This window comes from Pan paniscus, chromosome 7 (genome assembly GCF_029289425.2).
Source record: "Pan paniscus chromosome 7, NHGRI_mPanPan1-v2.0_pri, whole genome shotgun sequence".
NCBI classification, from domain to species: Eukaryota; Metazoa; Chordata; class Mammalia; order Primates; family Hominidae; genus Pan; species Pan paniscus.
Genome location: NC_073256.2, coordinates 125,592,348 through 125,607,796, shown reverse-complemented (window position 1 = coordinate 125,607,796; position 15,449 = coordinate 125,592,348). Strand labels below are relative to the sequence as shown.

Here is a 15,449-nt window from a genome sequence, read left to right as displayed (position 1 = left end):
GGTCAGGAGTTTGAGACCAGCCCGGCCAGCGTGGTGAAACCTCATCTCTACTAAAAATACAAAAATTAGCTGGGCATGGTGGTGCACGCTTGTGATCCCAGCTACTTGGGAGGCTGAGGCAGGAGGATTGCATGAACCCGGGAGGCGGAGGTGGCAGTGAGCCGAGATTACACCAGTGAACTCCATCCGGAGTGACAGAGTGAGACTCCGTCTCAAAAAACAGTAACAACAAAAATGCTCATAAGGTGGGCAACTATACACATATATCCCCTGTCCCTTGATGTCTTTCTTTATTATTAGTTTGTCTTTTACTAGTCTGTCAACATCTCAAGATAATGCAAAGCTAATTTAAGAAAAATTAAATATGGCACTTGGTTATACGTAATGATTGTGTAGGGTATGTAGCATAGCTGTCATGTATATCGGACATGATTTTTAAATTTTTATTTATTATTTTTTTTTGAGACAGTCTCACTCTGTCGCCCAGGCTGGAGTGCAGTGGTGCCATCTCTGTTCACTGCAACCTCCACCTCCCAGGTTCAAGCAATTCTCCTGCCTCAGCCTCCCAAGTAGCTGGGATTACAGGCACCCGCCACCATGCCTGGCTAATTTTTGTATTTTTAGTAGAGACTGGGTCTCACCATGTTGGCCAGGCTGGTCTTGAACTCCTGACCTCAGGAGATCCACCTGCCTCGGCCTCCCAAAGTGCTGGGATTACAGGTATCAGTCACTGCGGCCGGCCAGGCATGATTTATTAATCTTGTAAATTTGTCAAATTGTCCTTTTGAAAAATATTAACAGATTGGAGGAGGGGACAAAATTTATATATAGGATTAGTTTCTTCTAGTTTGTACATGGTACATTTATTTCAGTCTCTATAATTGGACTATAATATCTATTAGAAATTTGACCACATAGAGCAAAAACCATTCTCAGTAGATTACCACTAAGTAGACTACTGACCTTACTAGAAATAGTCAGAATCTTCTGGTTTTATTATCTGACAAACTGTTAAAGGCCTTACCTTAGTTGTGGTGAAACACACTAATTTTCAGTTAGGGCTAAAGAAATCTGAAAGTCAATTTTAAAGTTTGTAGCTCTCCTTGTATACTTCTTATATTCAAAACATGTAATGTCCTGCTTATTTTATTCTGGAAGTCTTTTAACATTTAAGTATTTATTTAAGGTGACTTTGCGTAGGTAATAACTTAGAAGTTGGATATGCTTATTTTGTTTTCTGTGGCCTTTAAAATAATGTAATTTTTGTTTTTTATTATTTAGGGATGGTAGGATGCTCTTTGACTACCTGGCGGACAAGCATGGTGTAAGTGTTTTAAAAATATTTTAAAGTTGTCATGTTTTAATAATGCTGACTAAAGACTGGTTTGTACAGATGAGCTTATGGCTTGGCCTAAGAATATAATTTCCAGATTAATTTATTAATTATAAAATCTGGTTATATTTTTAAAACTTCAGTGTTTATAAATTGTTGCTGACAGGAAAATATGTGCTTATAGCTCACCTTTAGATGACAGAAATTCTCAAAGCTTGTATTTATTCCAGAGTTGTAATAGTTGGCAGTAATTGTTGGCATTTTATATTAGTGCCAATAGCAAGCTAAGTATTATATATTATAGGGCATAGGATGCCTTTTCTTATGGATTAACGAGTAAGGCAAACAATTAAATTTGAATTAGAAATGCTTTGAGCAGTAGAATTAGGTAGTACTTTGGCCGCCTTGTGGAACACAATAGCCTTTGAAATTATCAAGGTCTTTATAAGTCCCCAGATTCACAAATAAAGAAACGTCATAAGCTTTCCTAACCATCACTCAATCTCGTTTCCCTTGTGTTAACTCAAAGCATGAGGCTTTGCATATAATTAATTATTTAAGGAGTCCCCAACTCCCAGGTCATGGACCAGTACCGGAGGGCCACAGAGCAGATGATCAGAAGGTGAGCAAGCATTACCATGTGAGCTTTGCCTCCTGTCAGATCAGTGGAGGCATTAGATTTTCATAGGAGCACGAACCCTATTGTGAACTGCACATGCAAGGGATCTAGGTTGCACGCTCCTTATGCGAATCCAGCTAATGCCTTGATGATCTGAGGTGGAACAGTTCATCCTGAAACCACCTCCCCGACCCCAACCCCCATTAGTTTACTTCTTTAAATAACTCCAGAGGTCAGTTCTTTAAAAGTCTCCCAAAAGCTGCCACCAAAAATAAATACCATAATCAGAGATTCATTTGACTCATAAAATATACATTAGAAGTTGGTGACTTAAACATTCATAGTTTTGACCTCAAAGACTTATGAATTACAATGGGGTTTTAAAACTCTAAATTAAAGAGAACTTAATCTTTTTTTTCTTTTTAGTTTAGGCAGGAATATTTAGATACACTCTACAGATATGCAAAATTCCAGTACGAATGTGGGAATTACTCAGGAGCAGCAGAATATCTTTATTTTTTTAGAGTGCTGGTAAGTATAAGTACTTGTTTTTTTGTTTTTTTGTTTTTTTTTTTTGTCTTTTGTAGGATTCCCTTGGTTCTTCAAAACATGTATATAGATAGATTTGGGTCTGTTCATTAAGTTTTCAACAGTCATTGGCAAAAGAGAAAAAAGTAAAGAAAACCCTCCCACTCAAAAACAGAAACTAGAAACCTTGTTTCAGGGCCTCAAAATTTGGAGGGTGATTTAACTTGTCCTTGAAATCCAAAAGTAGGAACAATTTTATGATTTTTAGCATTAACAGAATTGTATCATGTAATGGATTTATTATTATTATATTATACAGCACAGTGAGTGGCACATTGTAGGTGCTTAATATTGTTGAGTAAATCCATTATTCCTGATTTAATACTTTATCGTATATATATATATATATATATTCCTTGAACTTGGCTCTAAACAACTGTGGAATCCTAAGGGTATGTGAAATATTTTATACCTTAGTAGTAACTTTTTTCCAGTTACCTCTGCCTTCAGCTATTGGAATATAAATATCAATGGTTTCTTCATTACGTGGGGTATAGATGAGTTTAAATGGTACTATTAACCATGAAGTATCCTATTACCGTATATTTGACAGGCTTCTAGATTTAGTGCTTTTGTTAGAGAAGGAGAGTTGTGTGAAGCCAAATTAAAAATCAGGCCTTGGCCAAGTGCGGTGGCTCACACCTGTAATCACAGCACTTTGGGAGGCTGAGGCGGGCTGATCACCTGAGGTCTGGAGTTTGAGATCAGCCTGGTCAACATGTTGAAACCCTGTATCTACTAAAAATACAAAAATTAACTGGGCATGGTGGCACGCACCTGTAATCCCAGCTACTTGGGAGGCTGAGGCAGGAGAATCCCTTGAATCCGGGAGGTGGAGGTTGCAGTGAGCCGAGATGGTGCCGCTGCACTGCAGCCTGGGTGACAGAACAAGACTCCATCAATAAATAAATAAATATATATCAGGCCTTCAAATTGATGTACTTCGTTCTCACTCTGTCTTCTGTTTAGGAAAGTGTATTAAGTGCCTTCTACAGTTATCAAAACATCCTTGTATTAACTAGCCTCTCATTTGAGAAATTATAATTTGTTACTGACCTTGGACTAGTAAGTAGGTACTTAAAGTCTAAGATTTCTTTTTTTTTTTTTTTTTTTTTGAGACAGGGTCTTGCTCTCACCCAGGGAAGAGTGCAGTGGTGCCATCATAGCTCACTGCAGCCTTGAACTCTTGTGCTCAAGAGATTCTCTTGCCTCCTGAATAGCTAGGACTACAAGTGTGCATCACCACTCATGGCTAATTTTTAATTTTTTTTTTCCAAGATGGAGTCTTGCTATGTTGCCCAGGCTGATCTCAAACTCCTGGCCTGAAGTAATCCTCCCTCCTCAGCCTTTCAATGCTTTGGGATTTACAGCCATGAGCCTCTGCACCCTGCCTGTCTAAGATTTCTCTAGTTAATCCTAGAAGTTGGAAAAAGACCTTAAAACAGAGACTTTTTGTCTTCCAACCTTGGAAGAGTTTGTTTCTTTTTGCCTTTACTTTCTGGTGCTTTTTTCTTCACTTGTAGCTCCACATGTTGCAAAATAAAGTCTCATGGCTGCTGTCTGTGGTTATTTTCTAGGAAATTAAAATTTTCATTTTCGGGGGAGGGACAGATTAGTATTACTGATTCAGGTAATTTCTACACTTAAATTGCATAGACAACTTCACTTTTTGAAACTCCACCATCCTTTAAAGAAAAAGATTTTCTGTTTATTTCCAACTTTGCTTAAGAAAAACAACTTTTTTTCTTTCTTGCTTCCATTTGTAGATGAATTCTTAATTTACAGATTAGCTGTGGTTCACTTGCAAGTGCATTGAAGGTAATCAGTGATGCTAAACTTGTAGTAACTTATCAAAAAATTCCATCAGTTTTACTTTGAATATTACGAGGGATTTAGGAGAGCAAAAGTTGATTACTTTGGAAATGTAAACAGCTTAAACCCGATTGTAAAATCAGAAGCCTGGTATGATTACAGGTACATGAAAAGAGTTGGTTATTTATATCATTTGTTAATGCTGGGAGTGAATTTTGAGAATGAAGATTTAGTGTCATGTTAGAGTTCCAGCACAGTAAATTTATTGTTGCTGGTCAGTGAGTGAATGTGCCATTTTGCTAAGACATGGAAACTTAAGGTAACTGCTGGAAATCCAGATATTGAAACTCTTCTAGCATATCCACCCTTGAAAGCAGGTTAGTATGAAGAGCCAACTGTAATGACATGGAGTTTAGCCAGAGTAGTACACATGAACCTTTTGAGGATTAAAAAACTTGCTACACTGCTACAAAAAGCTTTTATTCTAACACATATAACACATTCTAGTGTTAATAGTATTATATTTATGTAGTATGGTTTTATATTAGTCTGAAAATTTCTACAAGTGACAGGTTTGTACTTGTAGGTTTGGTGAATTTTTATGTTTATTTTTTTAAAATATGAAGATACAAGTTAATTCCCTGTCTTAAAAAAATTTGAGGGTTAGTTTTAAACTTTTGCATTGCCCCTAACAAATCTTGTGCTGGAACTCAAATGATATTTTGATTAAGTGATTGAATACTGTGATACAAACACTAAGTTAATATGTTTTACATCAAGAACAGTCAACATAGAGTTACTGGAAATTCTAAAAAGTTACATTCAATTCGTTTTAAAATTTTTGTCCTGTCTGAGCCACAAAACATTTGTGTTAGGTGAGAGTTTGTTGCTTCCTGTTGGCATATTGGCAGGCTAACAGTGCCAAGCTTAAAAGAATAGATACCTTTTTCTTTTGATTTAGATAGCCACTACCACAAGATCTGTGTATTTGTTTGAAGTTTTGTTAATAGCAAATCTAAAAATCTTGTTTGGATTTGGGATGAGAAATGTCAGTGTTTTACTTTTTAGTTAATTTTATTTTTTGCAGTGGCCTTTTTTTATTTCTAAATACTTTTCTGGTGGTTGATAATTCTTTTAAATCTGTGGTTAGGGAAACATAAGCTATGAAAGAGCTATTGTAACTATGATCTGAGATTAGAATTTGACTCTCCAAATGACCTATTGTAGGTCAGTGTTGTATAAATTAAAGCTGTGTGACCCTGGAATCTGCCCTTAAAAAAAAAAAAAAAGAAAAGACTCGTGGATTTTAGAATACATTGAGGATTGTTCAGGTACACTCTGTTTGGTGTGAAACTTCTTTGATTTATACTCCAAGAAATGTGTTAATTGAAATAAAATGACGAAGCTGGTTTGGTGGGAATTTTTGAACACTTTTGCTTTAACAGTTATTAGCACTATTGATTATTTTGTTAAAATTTTCCCTCATTGTGGCCTTTGATCTGGCTCCATAATATACCCCATTCCCTTATTCAGCAGCTCTTTGAAATAAAAGTGATTTTAGTTCCTAGGACTATTTGTTATACTTTTGGCGCTGTCTCTTTCCCTCCCTCAGGATGTAAAATGTATTTCCTGTTTGTATATACCACTTCATTTAAAAATATTTTTCCTTGAGGCTCAAGACAGTATGAGTAATGATAATTTTTAGAGGCATTAGGATCTTGATTGAAATTCTGGCTCTGATGTATCCTGTTGTGATGCCACTGTAAGAATTGTACATTTAATATTGATTTTCAAGCATAGTTTTGCATATTTTAACATCTGAAATCGAAAGTGTCTTTACTGGGTTTTTGGTTTTAGAAACATAAAATAATAATGTATGTTAAAATTGATGGCATTTTTGACTCGATGATATATTTTTGTATTCAGATGTCCTTTATAAGAATTAAACATTTTATCCTTTGTAATTAGAACAATTATTTTATGGATTTTGATAAACCAGTTTTTAAATTTTCAGTGAATTTTGAAACATTTGTGTACTTGTGTGGCTACATTAAGTCAAGATAAAGAATATTTCTGTCACCTCAGAAAGACCCTTTTTGTTCTTTTGTGGCCATACTCTACCCATGGTCCTGGGCATCCATTGACCTGCTTTCTGTCCCTGTAGATTAGTTTTGCCTGTTCTAGAATTTTATGTATGTAAGTGGAATGATGTACTATGTATGTTTGTGTTTGGCTTATTTTTACCAGCAAGTTTTTGAGGTTCATGTTATTGTGTGTATCAGAAGTTAGTTTCTATTTATTGCTCAGTAGTATTTCATTCTGTGAATTTACCATGGTCTAATATATTCATCTATTGATGATGAACATTTAGATTACTTTTAGTTTTTGCCTATTAAAAATAAAGTTAGTATGAATATGCATGTACAAGTTGTAATGTGGATATACTTCGTAATAATAACTAGAACCAGGAGTGGTTCAAAATTTAATTTACACATCTACTCCCTGTGTTATTTGCCTGCTCTTAGTGTGCCAAATGTTATTTAGTACATTTGAAAGGAAGAATCTCAGTATAGACTGAGTTTGTATTGTGGTCCCCAATGTTTAGATCATATATCTGTAAATATGTATACAGATCTACATATAGATAAATACAGATTTACATATGTAAATGTATATGTAAATATATGTAAATCTGTATACATATCTCTGCGATGATTTTCATCATCATTTCAGTAACTCAGATTTACCAAGTTCTTATTCTGTATCAGGTGATAATTGTAATCCCTGTATGTCTTATGTCACTTAAACTATACAACTGAGGTGGGTTCTATCCCCATGTTGCAGTGAGGAAGCTAAAGTACAAACTAGCTGTTAAGTGGTAGAGACAGAATTCTTGATTGGATTTCTGATCCTGCACATATAATTTAACTTGTAATTATGATATCTCTTGATATTTATACTATTAGGTAAAAGTGCTTCTGTAAAAAATTAAATTTGAAATTTCATCTTGAGGTGTAGACATGTATTCTTCCCCCTCTACTACCCTTACTTGCTTCTACTGCTTTAGCACATCTGATTGGTTCAGAGTCAGTTTACCTACTGCTGCTGCTTTGTTTTGAGGGAGTCCAGCTTTGCTCATTGTTACTAGCCTGGTCATTATGGATGTTTTGAGTTTGTGACTCTTTTACCAGTGGATAGAAGAGGTAGGGATGGCCCTTAGTCCCCTCTTTTTTTAGGTTAAGACTGTGGTGTAAAATTTATAGGTTTCATGATTAGAAGTGTAATTTGGGGCAAGTTACACTCTATATGTATTAGTTCCCATTTTGAAATGGGGATAAAAAAATACAGGGTTTTTGTTAGGATTACAGGAGAACACTAACTTGTATTGCTCAGTACATAATCCTTTGATAACTATTAATTGTTAATCAGTGGGCCTGCTTTTTTCCTGTCTCCCTCTCTCCGTACTGACTTCCATTTGTGTCATAATTTGGAAATATTTTTTGGTTCTGTACATAATTTCTCATTACATTGTAAATGAGACTCACGTGTCTTGATTTTCCACATCTTCATCCTAGTGATTTTAGTGACAAATTACATGTGAATCTAACTTGGTTTCTGAAGTTTTAGGTGCCTGAAATTTGATTAGTTATGTATAAATTATCTGAAGTGGGTTATAGGAAGATGATGCTGCTGTTTCCTAGTTATAAAAGTTATTTTTTATTTTCTTATCTAGACTGAATATTGAAGACCTGAGTATTTTTAGCAAAGGTTTTTTGAAACAAACCAGTGTGATCCAATAAGGACTTAGATAACTACAGTTTTTTGTAGAAAGCTATAGGTCTTTTAGTAGGCTAGAGGGATACATGGGTATAAAACATACATTATGTTCATTTTTCAAGAGTATTCACAATATAATTAATTATGATTTCTTAAACAGGTTCCAGCAACAGATAGAAATGCTTTAAGTTCACTCTGGGGAAAGCTGGCCTCTGAAATCTTAATGCAGAATTGGGATGCAGCCATGGAAGACCTTACACGGTTAAAAGAGACCATAGATAATAATGTGAGTTCGACTTTTTCACAGTTATTCTCTGAAATATCTGTGTATCCTTCACACTTTCTGATGAGGAAAAACACTATGCATTTTGGGAATAAAAAAAAAAAATTCAAATTAGCTTTTGTTGACCTTACAAAAATCATAGTGAATTAGTGGCTTGACTAGTTTGAATCTCCTTGAACGAAATTGTCAGACTTCTTTTGGCTCTTAGAGAAAAAACGTAGCCTTCATTTCTGTTATACAGCTACTGTGCCCTTTTTTTCTATGCCAGTCAAAATGACACTATGCTGTTAGTGCCACCTATTATTGAAAGTCCTATGCAGAAGACAGTTTTCATCTACAATTATCTAATTAAACCACTTACTATGAAATGTTCAGTTTAATTCTTGCTTTTGAAATGATTATAATTTATAACTTCTGTAAGAGTTTATAAATTAGAGCATCTTCAGTAGACATTATTGAATCTGTCTCTAAGAACAGGGTAATAATTTGGAATGTCGAGGGATCATGTAGAGAGAAGGCATAGGGGGTCGGACATTGATCATAATGACCTTCGTGCATGCCTTAGAAGGGGCTCATTTTTAATTACAGTTTTGAAGTTAGTGATGTTTGTCCTCCTGCCTCTTTCTTATATATTAATATTTTTTATGTATATATTTTTAAATCCTTTAGTCTGTGAGTTCTCCACTTCAGTCTCTTCAGCAGAGAACATGGCTCATTCACTGGTCTCTGTTTGTTTTCTTCAATCACCCCAAAGGTCGCGATAATATTATTGACCTCTTCCTTTATCAGCCACAGTAAGTTATTTCACTGTGTAATTTTGGCTTTGTTTAGATAAAATTACATGGAGTTGTTTAAAATTGAAATATACTTTTCTCTATCATTTGAATTTGTTGTCACCTGTTTTTTTTTCTTCATGTAGTAGATTTGCTTGTTACTGAAAAGTATGCATATGACTCTTAAGTAAATTATTTGACAGAGTGTACCCTAAGCCTTTTAAAGTGCTATTTAAAGTGTGGTCCCTGGGCCAGCAGCATAGAAATCATATAGAATCTCAGGACTCACCCTAGAACTAAATTAGAATCTGCATTTTAATAAGATCCCAGGTAACTCATGTAAACATCAAAGCTTTAGAAATGAGGCTCTAGGGCATACTACTTGAAAGGAATACGTGCATCTTTTTATATCATCTTTGCTCTGTCAACCAGCTTTTGTTTAATATTTTGGTGATGAGAAATTCACTGCTTATGAACTAGACCATTATTTTGTAAGCTAGAAATTATTTGTAAAATTTACTCTTCCAGTGGAACTCAAATACCTCTGAAACTTCTGCCCATTATTTCTTGTTTGTTTGGAATGACAGAAAACAAGACTGCTTCATGGAAACTCTTTAGATGTTTTAAGATAATTTTTTACTCCTCTCTGCTTCCTTCAGGCTAAATATCTCTAGTTTTATTAAGTAACACAGTTTTTCAGACCCTTTAGTATTTTGATTGCCTTTTTAGATAATTTCTATTCATATTCTTACAATCTAGATGTTCATAATTGAAATTTTATTCTAGGATTGTCATCTAAACTTTATAGATTACAGTGGCAATATTAGCTCCTGTTACTTGTATGTATGCTTTTACTAATATAGCCTAAGATTGCAGTAGCAATTTTAGCAGTTGCTTCATGGTATGAGTTATATTGTATTGACTATATTATTGGGCAAATTTTACAATAACACTTTTTTTTTTTAGATAATGTCTGGCTGTGTTGCCCAGACTGGAGTACAGCGGCGTTATCTTGCCTGACTGCAACCTCTACCTCCCAGGCTCAAGCCATCCTCCCCCGTCAGCCTCCCAAGTAGCTGGGACTATAGGCACATGCCACCATGCCTGGCTAATTTTTCTATTTTTTGTAAGACAGGGTTTCACCATGTTGCGCAGGCTGGTCTCAAACTCCTGAGCTCAAGCAGTTCTCCTGCCTCAGCCTCCCAAAGTGCTGAGATTACAGGCATGAGCCACTGGGCCCAGCCCTACATTAACACTCTTAGTTCATACTTTTACTATTTGTTCATCTAAATGAAGATTTTATAGTTTCATTACATTTTATCTTGTAGAAATGAAAATGGTTTCATATGACAAATGAAATAATAAGAATTCTAAATCATTAGGAAATACTATATACTTGGCTGATATCCTCCAAAATCTGAAATACCCTGTGTGGCATTATCAGATCAGTTAACTGAGGGAGGAATCATGGGGGGTTTTGCTTTGTTTTTAAATGATTCCATTAACAGGATTATGGGTCCTGATGAATGTATTGGTCAGTATTTAAAAAGTGTGTGCATATGGGAATATATCCTAACTTTGTGGGGCAAAAAATCCCTTATTTGAACATCCAGTAAAGCCTTCCTCCTCAAACATTAAAGTTAGATAGAAAATCTATCTAACTTTAGTTAGATAACTTTTCAGTACACTGAACTTTTCAGTACACTGAAAACTTTTTTTTTTTTTCAGTACACTGAAAACAGTAACTTTTCAGTACACTGAAAAGCCATTGGATATTTGGAAGGAAGAGAAAAATGATATTAAAATTATATTTGGGAGTATTTTTACCAGCCAGTGCTTCTTAAACATTTTGGTCTTGGAACCCGTTTACACTGTTAAGAATTATTGAATGTAGGCCGGGCGCAGTGGCTTACGCCTGTAATTTCAGCACTTTGGAAGGCCGAGGTGGGTGGATCACCTGAGGTCAGGAGTTCGAGACCAGCCATGGTCAACATGGTGAAACTCCATCTCTACTAAAAATACAAAAAATTAGCCCCACGTGGTGGTAGGCACCTGTAATCCTAGCTACTCAGGAGGCTGAGGAAGGTGAATTGCTTGAGCTTGGGAGGTGGAGGTTGCAGTGACCCTAGATCACACCATTGCACTCCAGCCTGGGCAACAAGAGTGAAGCTCTGTCTCAAAAAAAAAAAAAAAAAAGAATTATTGAATGTAATTTTCTTTGCATTGGTTTTATCTCTTGGTGTATACAGTAAGTCCTCAATATTGTCTCTAGGTTCTTGGAAACTGCATCTCTAAGCAAAACAATAATGAAACAATTTTCTTTCTCAACAGCTTCATAATGAAAGAATGTTACTTGGTTTTAAAGTCGTAGTTTCCAAGAAGGTACCGATTATGTTAAGGACTTAACTGTATTAAAAATCAAAACAAATTAAAAATTTTCTCATTAATAAATGGTAAATTGATTCAATTTAACACATAATAGAATTTTAACGAAAGTAACTTTGAAAACAAAATTAGTGAGAAGAGTGACATTGCTTTACATTTTTGCAGACCTTCAGTTGCTGGGTTAATTGACAACTGGGTTTTCATGCCTGCTTTCTTGCAGTCTGTTGTGATGTGCTTTAACTGTAGGATGAAAAACCTAGCTTCACACATGTAGTTGGAAAAGAAAGGTGTGTTTTATTAATATCCTTTTCCGATAATTGTGAATATTCTTTTTTGAAGATACAGTAAAATTCAGTAAGAAGTACAGATAAAATAAAACTCAACAAGAAATAGTTTTTAAAAGGTTGTTTGTAATGTAGAATCTGAAACCATGTAGTTAAACTTTTTGGGATCCTAAGCTGTACTGGTATTCTAGACTGTATTGAGCTATCTTGCACTTGGAATGGATCTTTTTTACCCATGCATGATTTTATAGTATCATTCATTGGTTGTTTGGGAAATACTTACTGGTCCAGTGAGTTATGCAGGTATTCCAGTGTGTTGACATTATACAACACCAGAAAAACCACATTCATGAACATCACTACCAGACCCATAGAAACGGCTTTAAGCATTGGAAAGCTTTCAAGCTCCCAGTGGCTGATACAAATTTTCCAAAATTCTAGTTTTTCTTGAAAGCTCTAATTTTATCATTTGTTTTTCTTGAAGGACAGGCTCACTTCATTTTCTAGAAAATGTCTGCCAAATTCCCAAGTCTGAATGTCTGAATAGCTTTAGTTTGTCTGCCATTCTTTCAAGTAAAAACAGTGTTCTGTGAGAAAAGCAGCTGGTTCATCTTGTTTCTCAGTTGCACAAGTGCTTTTCCTTAAGGACAGCCGTGACAGTGAAGTGTGTATACAGCAGAAGCACTTTATGAATACTTACCATTTAGTCATACAGAAGACTAGAAAGATTAGTACTTAAGGGCTGAAGTTTTTAAAAATTAATTTGTGCTACATGATTCAAGGACATAGTTGAAACTTTGTGTGTTTTTTAAAACTGCAAAAGTGTGGTGGTGAAAAATATAGGGACTGCTAGTATAGTTTGATGCCACTGCTTTGATTTACTCTAAAGTACAAGAAGAGTTTGTTTGTTTATAGTTTAGTAATTTTTAGTAACTTAACTGAGTGATATAACCATCACAAGTCAGTTTTAGAACATCTTTATTGCCCCAGTAAGAACCAGCATGCCTGTGGAACTATTTTCTTTGAACAGAAACAGCCTGTGGAAAAGAAAACTACTCAGTAGTATGATGACTTCTAGTTGTTTACAAAAGTACTGTGTTTACTGTTTTCACTTGCTATAGGGTCAGATTGCTGTCTTATTTTCTGTCTTGTTAAGTCTTCTTGCCTGATTTTGATTTTTGCTTGATTCTGACTTTTTTCCTAATGGAAATATACCCAGTTGACTTGACAGATCATTGTTTCACCCATTTCCTGGACTTCATATTCTTGAAGTGGGAGAGCTATTTACTGTTGAGATTGTGTGTAATTTGCATTTGTATATCTATAATCACTATGTGTTTTTCAGTTGTCTCTGTTTAAGATTTATGAAAAAAGTAGTTTTAATTTCTTATAACACAGTAGGTAGTTGGTTGATTGCATGTTCAATGGATATTATATGTAGATTGTAAATTGCATATTTTTAGAAATTATTTTATTTTTATTTCTTTTGAGACGTAGTCTCACTCTGTCGCCCAGGCTGAAGTGCAGTGGCGCAATCTCGGCTCACTTCAAGCTCTGCCTCCCGAGTTCACGCCATTCTCCTGCCTCAGCCTCCTGAGTAGCTGGGACTACAGGCGCCCACCACCACGCCTGGCTACTTTTTTTTTTTTGTATTTTTGGTAGAGATTGGGTTTCACCGTGTTAGCCAGGATGGTCTCTATCTCCTGACCTCGTGACCCGCCCACCTTGGAATCCCAAAGTGCTGGGATTACTGGTGTGAGCCACCGTGCCCGGCCATACTTTTTATTTTTAATATAAAAGTACGTTAGAGATCATGTATACGTTTGTCCTTAAAATGAAAGTTTAGATACCAGTGCAGGTTAAAGTCTCTTACATCACGTATATTACCATTTCTGCCATAATTTATTCTGAATCTAAAATGGAGATGATTTACACATTTGAAAAGTGTTGAACTTTTAAATGTAACATAATATATAAGATAAGGTGGCAGGTGTAAGATAGAGCAGTGTTCGTAGGCTATCGGAGATGAGGCTTTGCCACTAAATGTAGATGCTGTTAGGAAAAAGAATCCATTTGTAATAGAATGCCCTATTACTCTCCACTTGTAGAAAGAAAGATGCAAAGTTCAGTTAGTAAAAGAGTATTTTGTTTTCTAAATAAAAATAATCTGAATTTTCTAAGAAATTTCAAGTTTTACTATTAACCAATCCCCTATGTGATGTCCAGAATTTGTACAGACAGACCTTTCCTGCTGTTATTTTCCTTATATTTTCTAATTAGTTCCTGGTAAAAAAAACTCTTTGTCGTGCAGATAGTTTACCTGCTTTAGCTCACTCAGGATGACCTCCAAGGTCCTCATCTGGAGGTCTATTTAGTGTCCTACCTGTGTTTTTTGTTTTTCTCTTTTTAAAGCCTGTCCTTCATGAAATGCACTTCCCTTTTTGTTCTTTCTTGTCCAAAGCCTATCTGTTTTTAAGGTCCAGCTCAGATTTACTTCCTTCGTGAAGTCATTTCAGTGTATTTTGTTTAGCTTGTATTTGGTGTTTAGTTACTTAAAGCTGTTAAAATAAACAAAACTTATAATAGCTTCATCTCCCCAACTTGTAAGCATAGTTACAGACAGAGTTGTCATTTTTCATGTTCTTGTAGCACATAGTAGATACTTAAGTATTTTTAATTTGGTGGCATATTTTATGTTTTGATTATTAAATTTTCTGTGTTTAATTATGAAACACTGTAGGAAAACTCCCATAAAGCTGTACAGTTGGGGAAGATTGTGCTAGAATGAAAAAATAAACTAAAACATTTTACTTACCTAGCTTGAAATTTCACTTCACAGCACAAATACTGAGTCTGTTATTTTAAAAAAAAAAAAAAAAACTAAGAAAATTTGATTTCAAAACTATGAGAAGTATAGCCTGCTATTACACAGCTTCTAATTCAAACGAGTAACATAATAAGTAATACAAGAGCATGTCTAATAAGTACATACAGTGGTATTGTACATGCTAAATACTGGAGAAGTTAGAAGCATCCAGTCCTTGAAGATAAAAATTGATCTGTCTTAAATTTGGTTGGACAGAGAAGAGAGATAAGCCAGGGAAGTAAAACAAAAGAGCACATTGGTCATTGGTAGGCTAACTGTTAAAATATATACCTGTGGTTTTGGTCATGTTTGAAGTAAGTTTTTAATTGCTGATCCTTCAAGAATGTGAATTGAGATAACAAAATAATCACCTCTAATCTCCACTCCTATTCCTTCCTCTCCTTATCTATATATAGATGCATACACACCTAAATGTGTATTTACAGGATGGATCACTTTTGCCCTGTAAGGTAGGGAGTCTGCCATGTTTCAAAGTCTGGCTGGGCATGGTAGCTCCTCCCTGTAATCCCAGCTACTTGGAAGCCTGGGACAGGAAGATCGCTTGAAGCCAGGGGTTTTGAAGCCTGCCTGGGTAACATAGTGAGACCTATCTCTAAAACATTTTTTTAGAAATTAGCTGGGCATTGTGATTCACTCCTGTGGCCCCAACTTCTTGGGAGGTTGGGGCAGGAGGATGGTTTGAGTCCAGGAGTTAAAGGCTGTAGTGAA

At 35.3% G+C, this 15,449-nt stretch overlaps 1 protein-coding gene across 3 annotated transcripts in view; it reads left to right on the top strand.

The window, feature by feature from the left end:
* Positions 1–15,449, top strand: part of EIF3E (eukaryotic translation initiation factor 3 subunit E) — a 47,124-nt gene that overhangs the window by 11,291 nt on the left and 20,384 nt on the right. For all 3 annotated transcript variants that reach the window (XM_008975225.4, XM_063606872.1, XM_055116853.2), the window contains 4 exons: positions 1,282–1,324; positions 2,379–2,483; positions 8,290–8,415; positions 9,082–9,206. In XM_008975225.4, the coding sequence (XP_008973473.1) occupies positions 1,282–1,324; positions 2,379–2,483; positions 8,290–8,415; positions 9,082–9,206 (399 nt within the window). The remainder of the gene's footprint in view (positions 1–1,281; positions 1,325–2,378; positions 2,484–8,289; positions 8,416–9,081; positions 9,207–15,449) is intronic.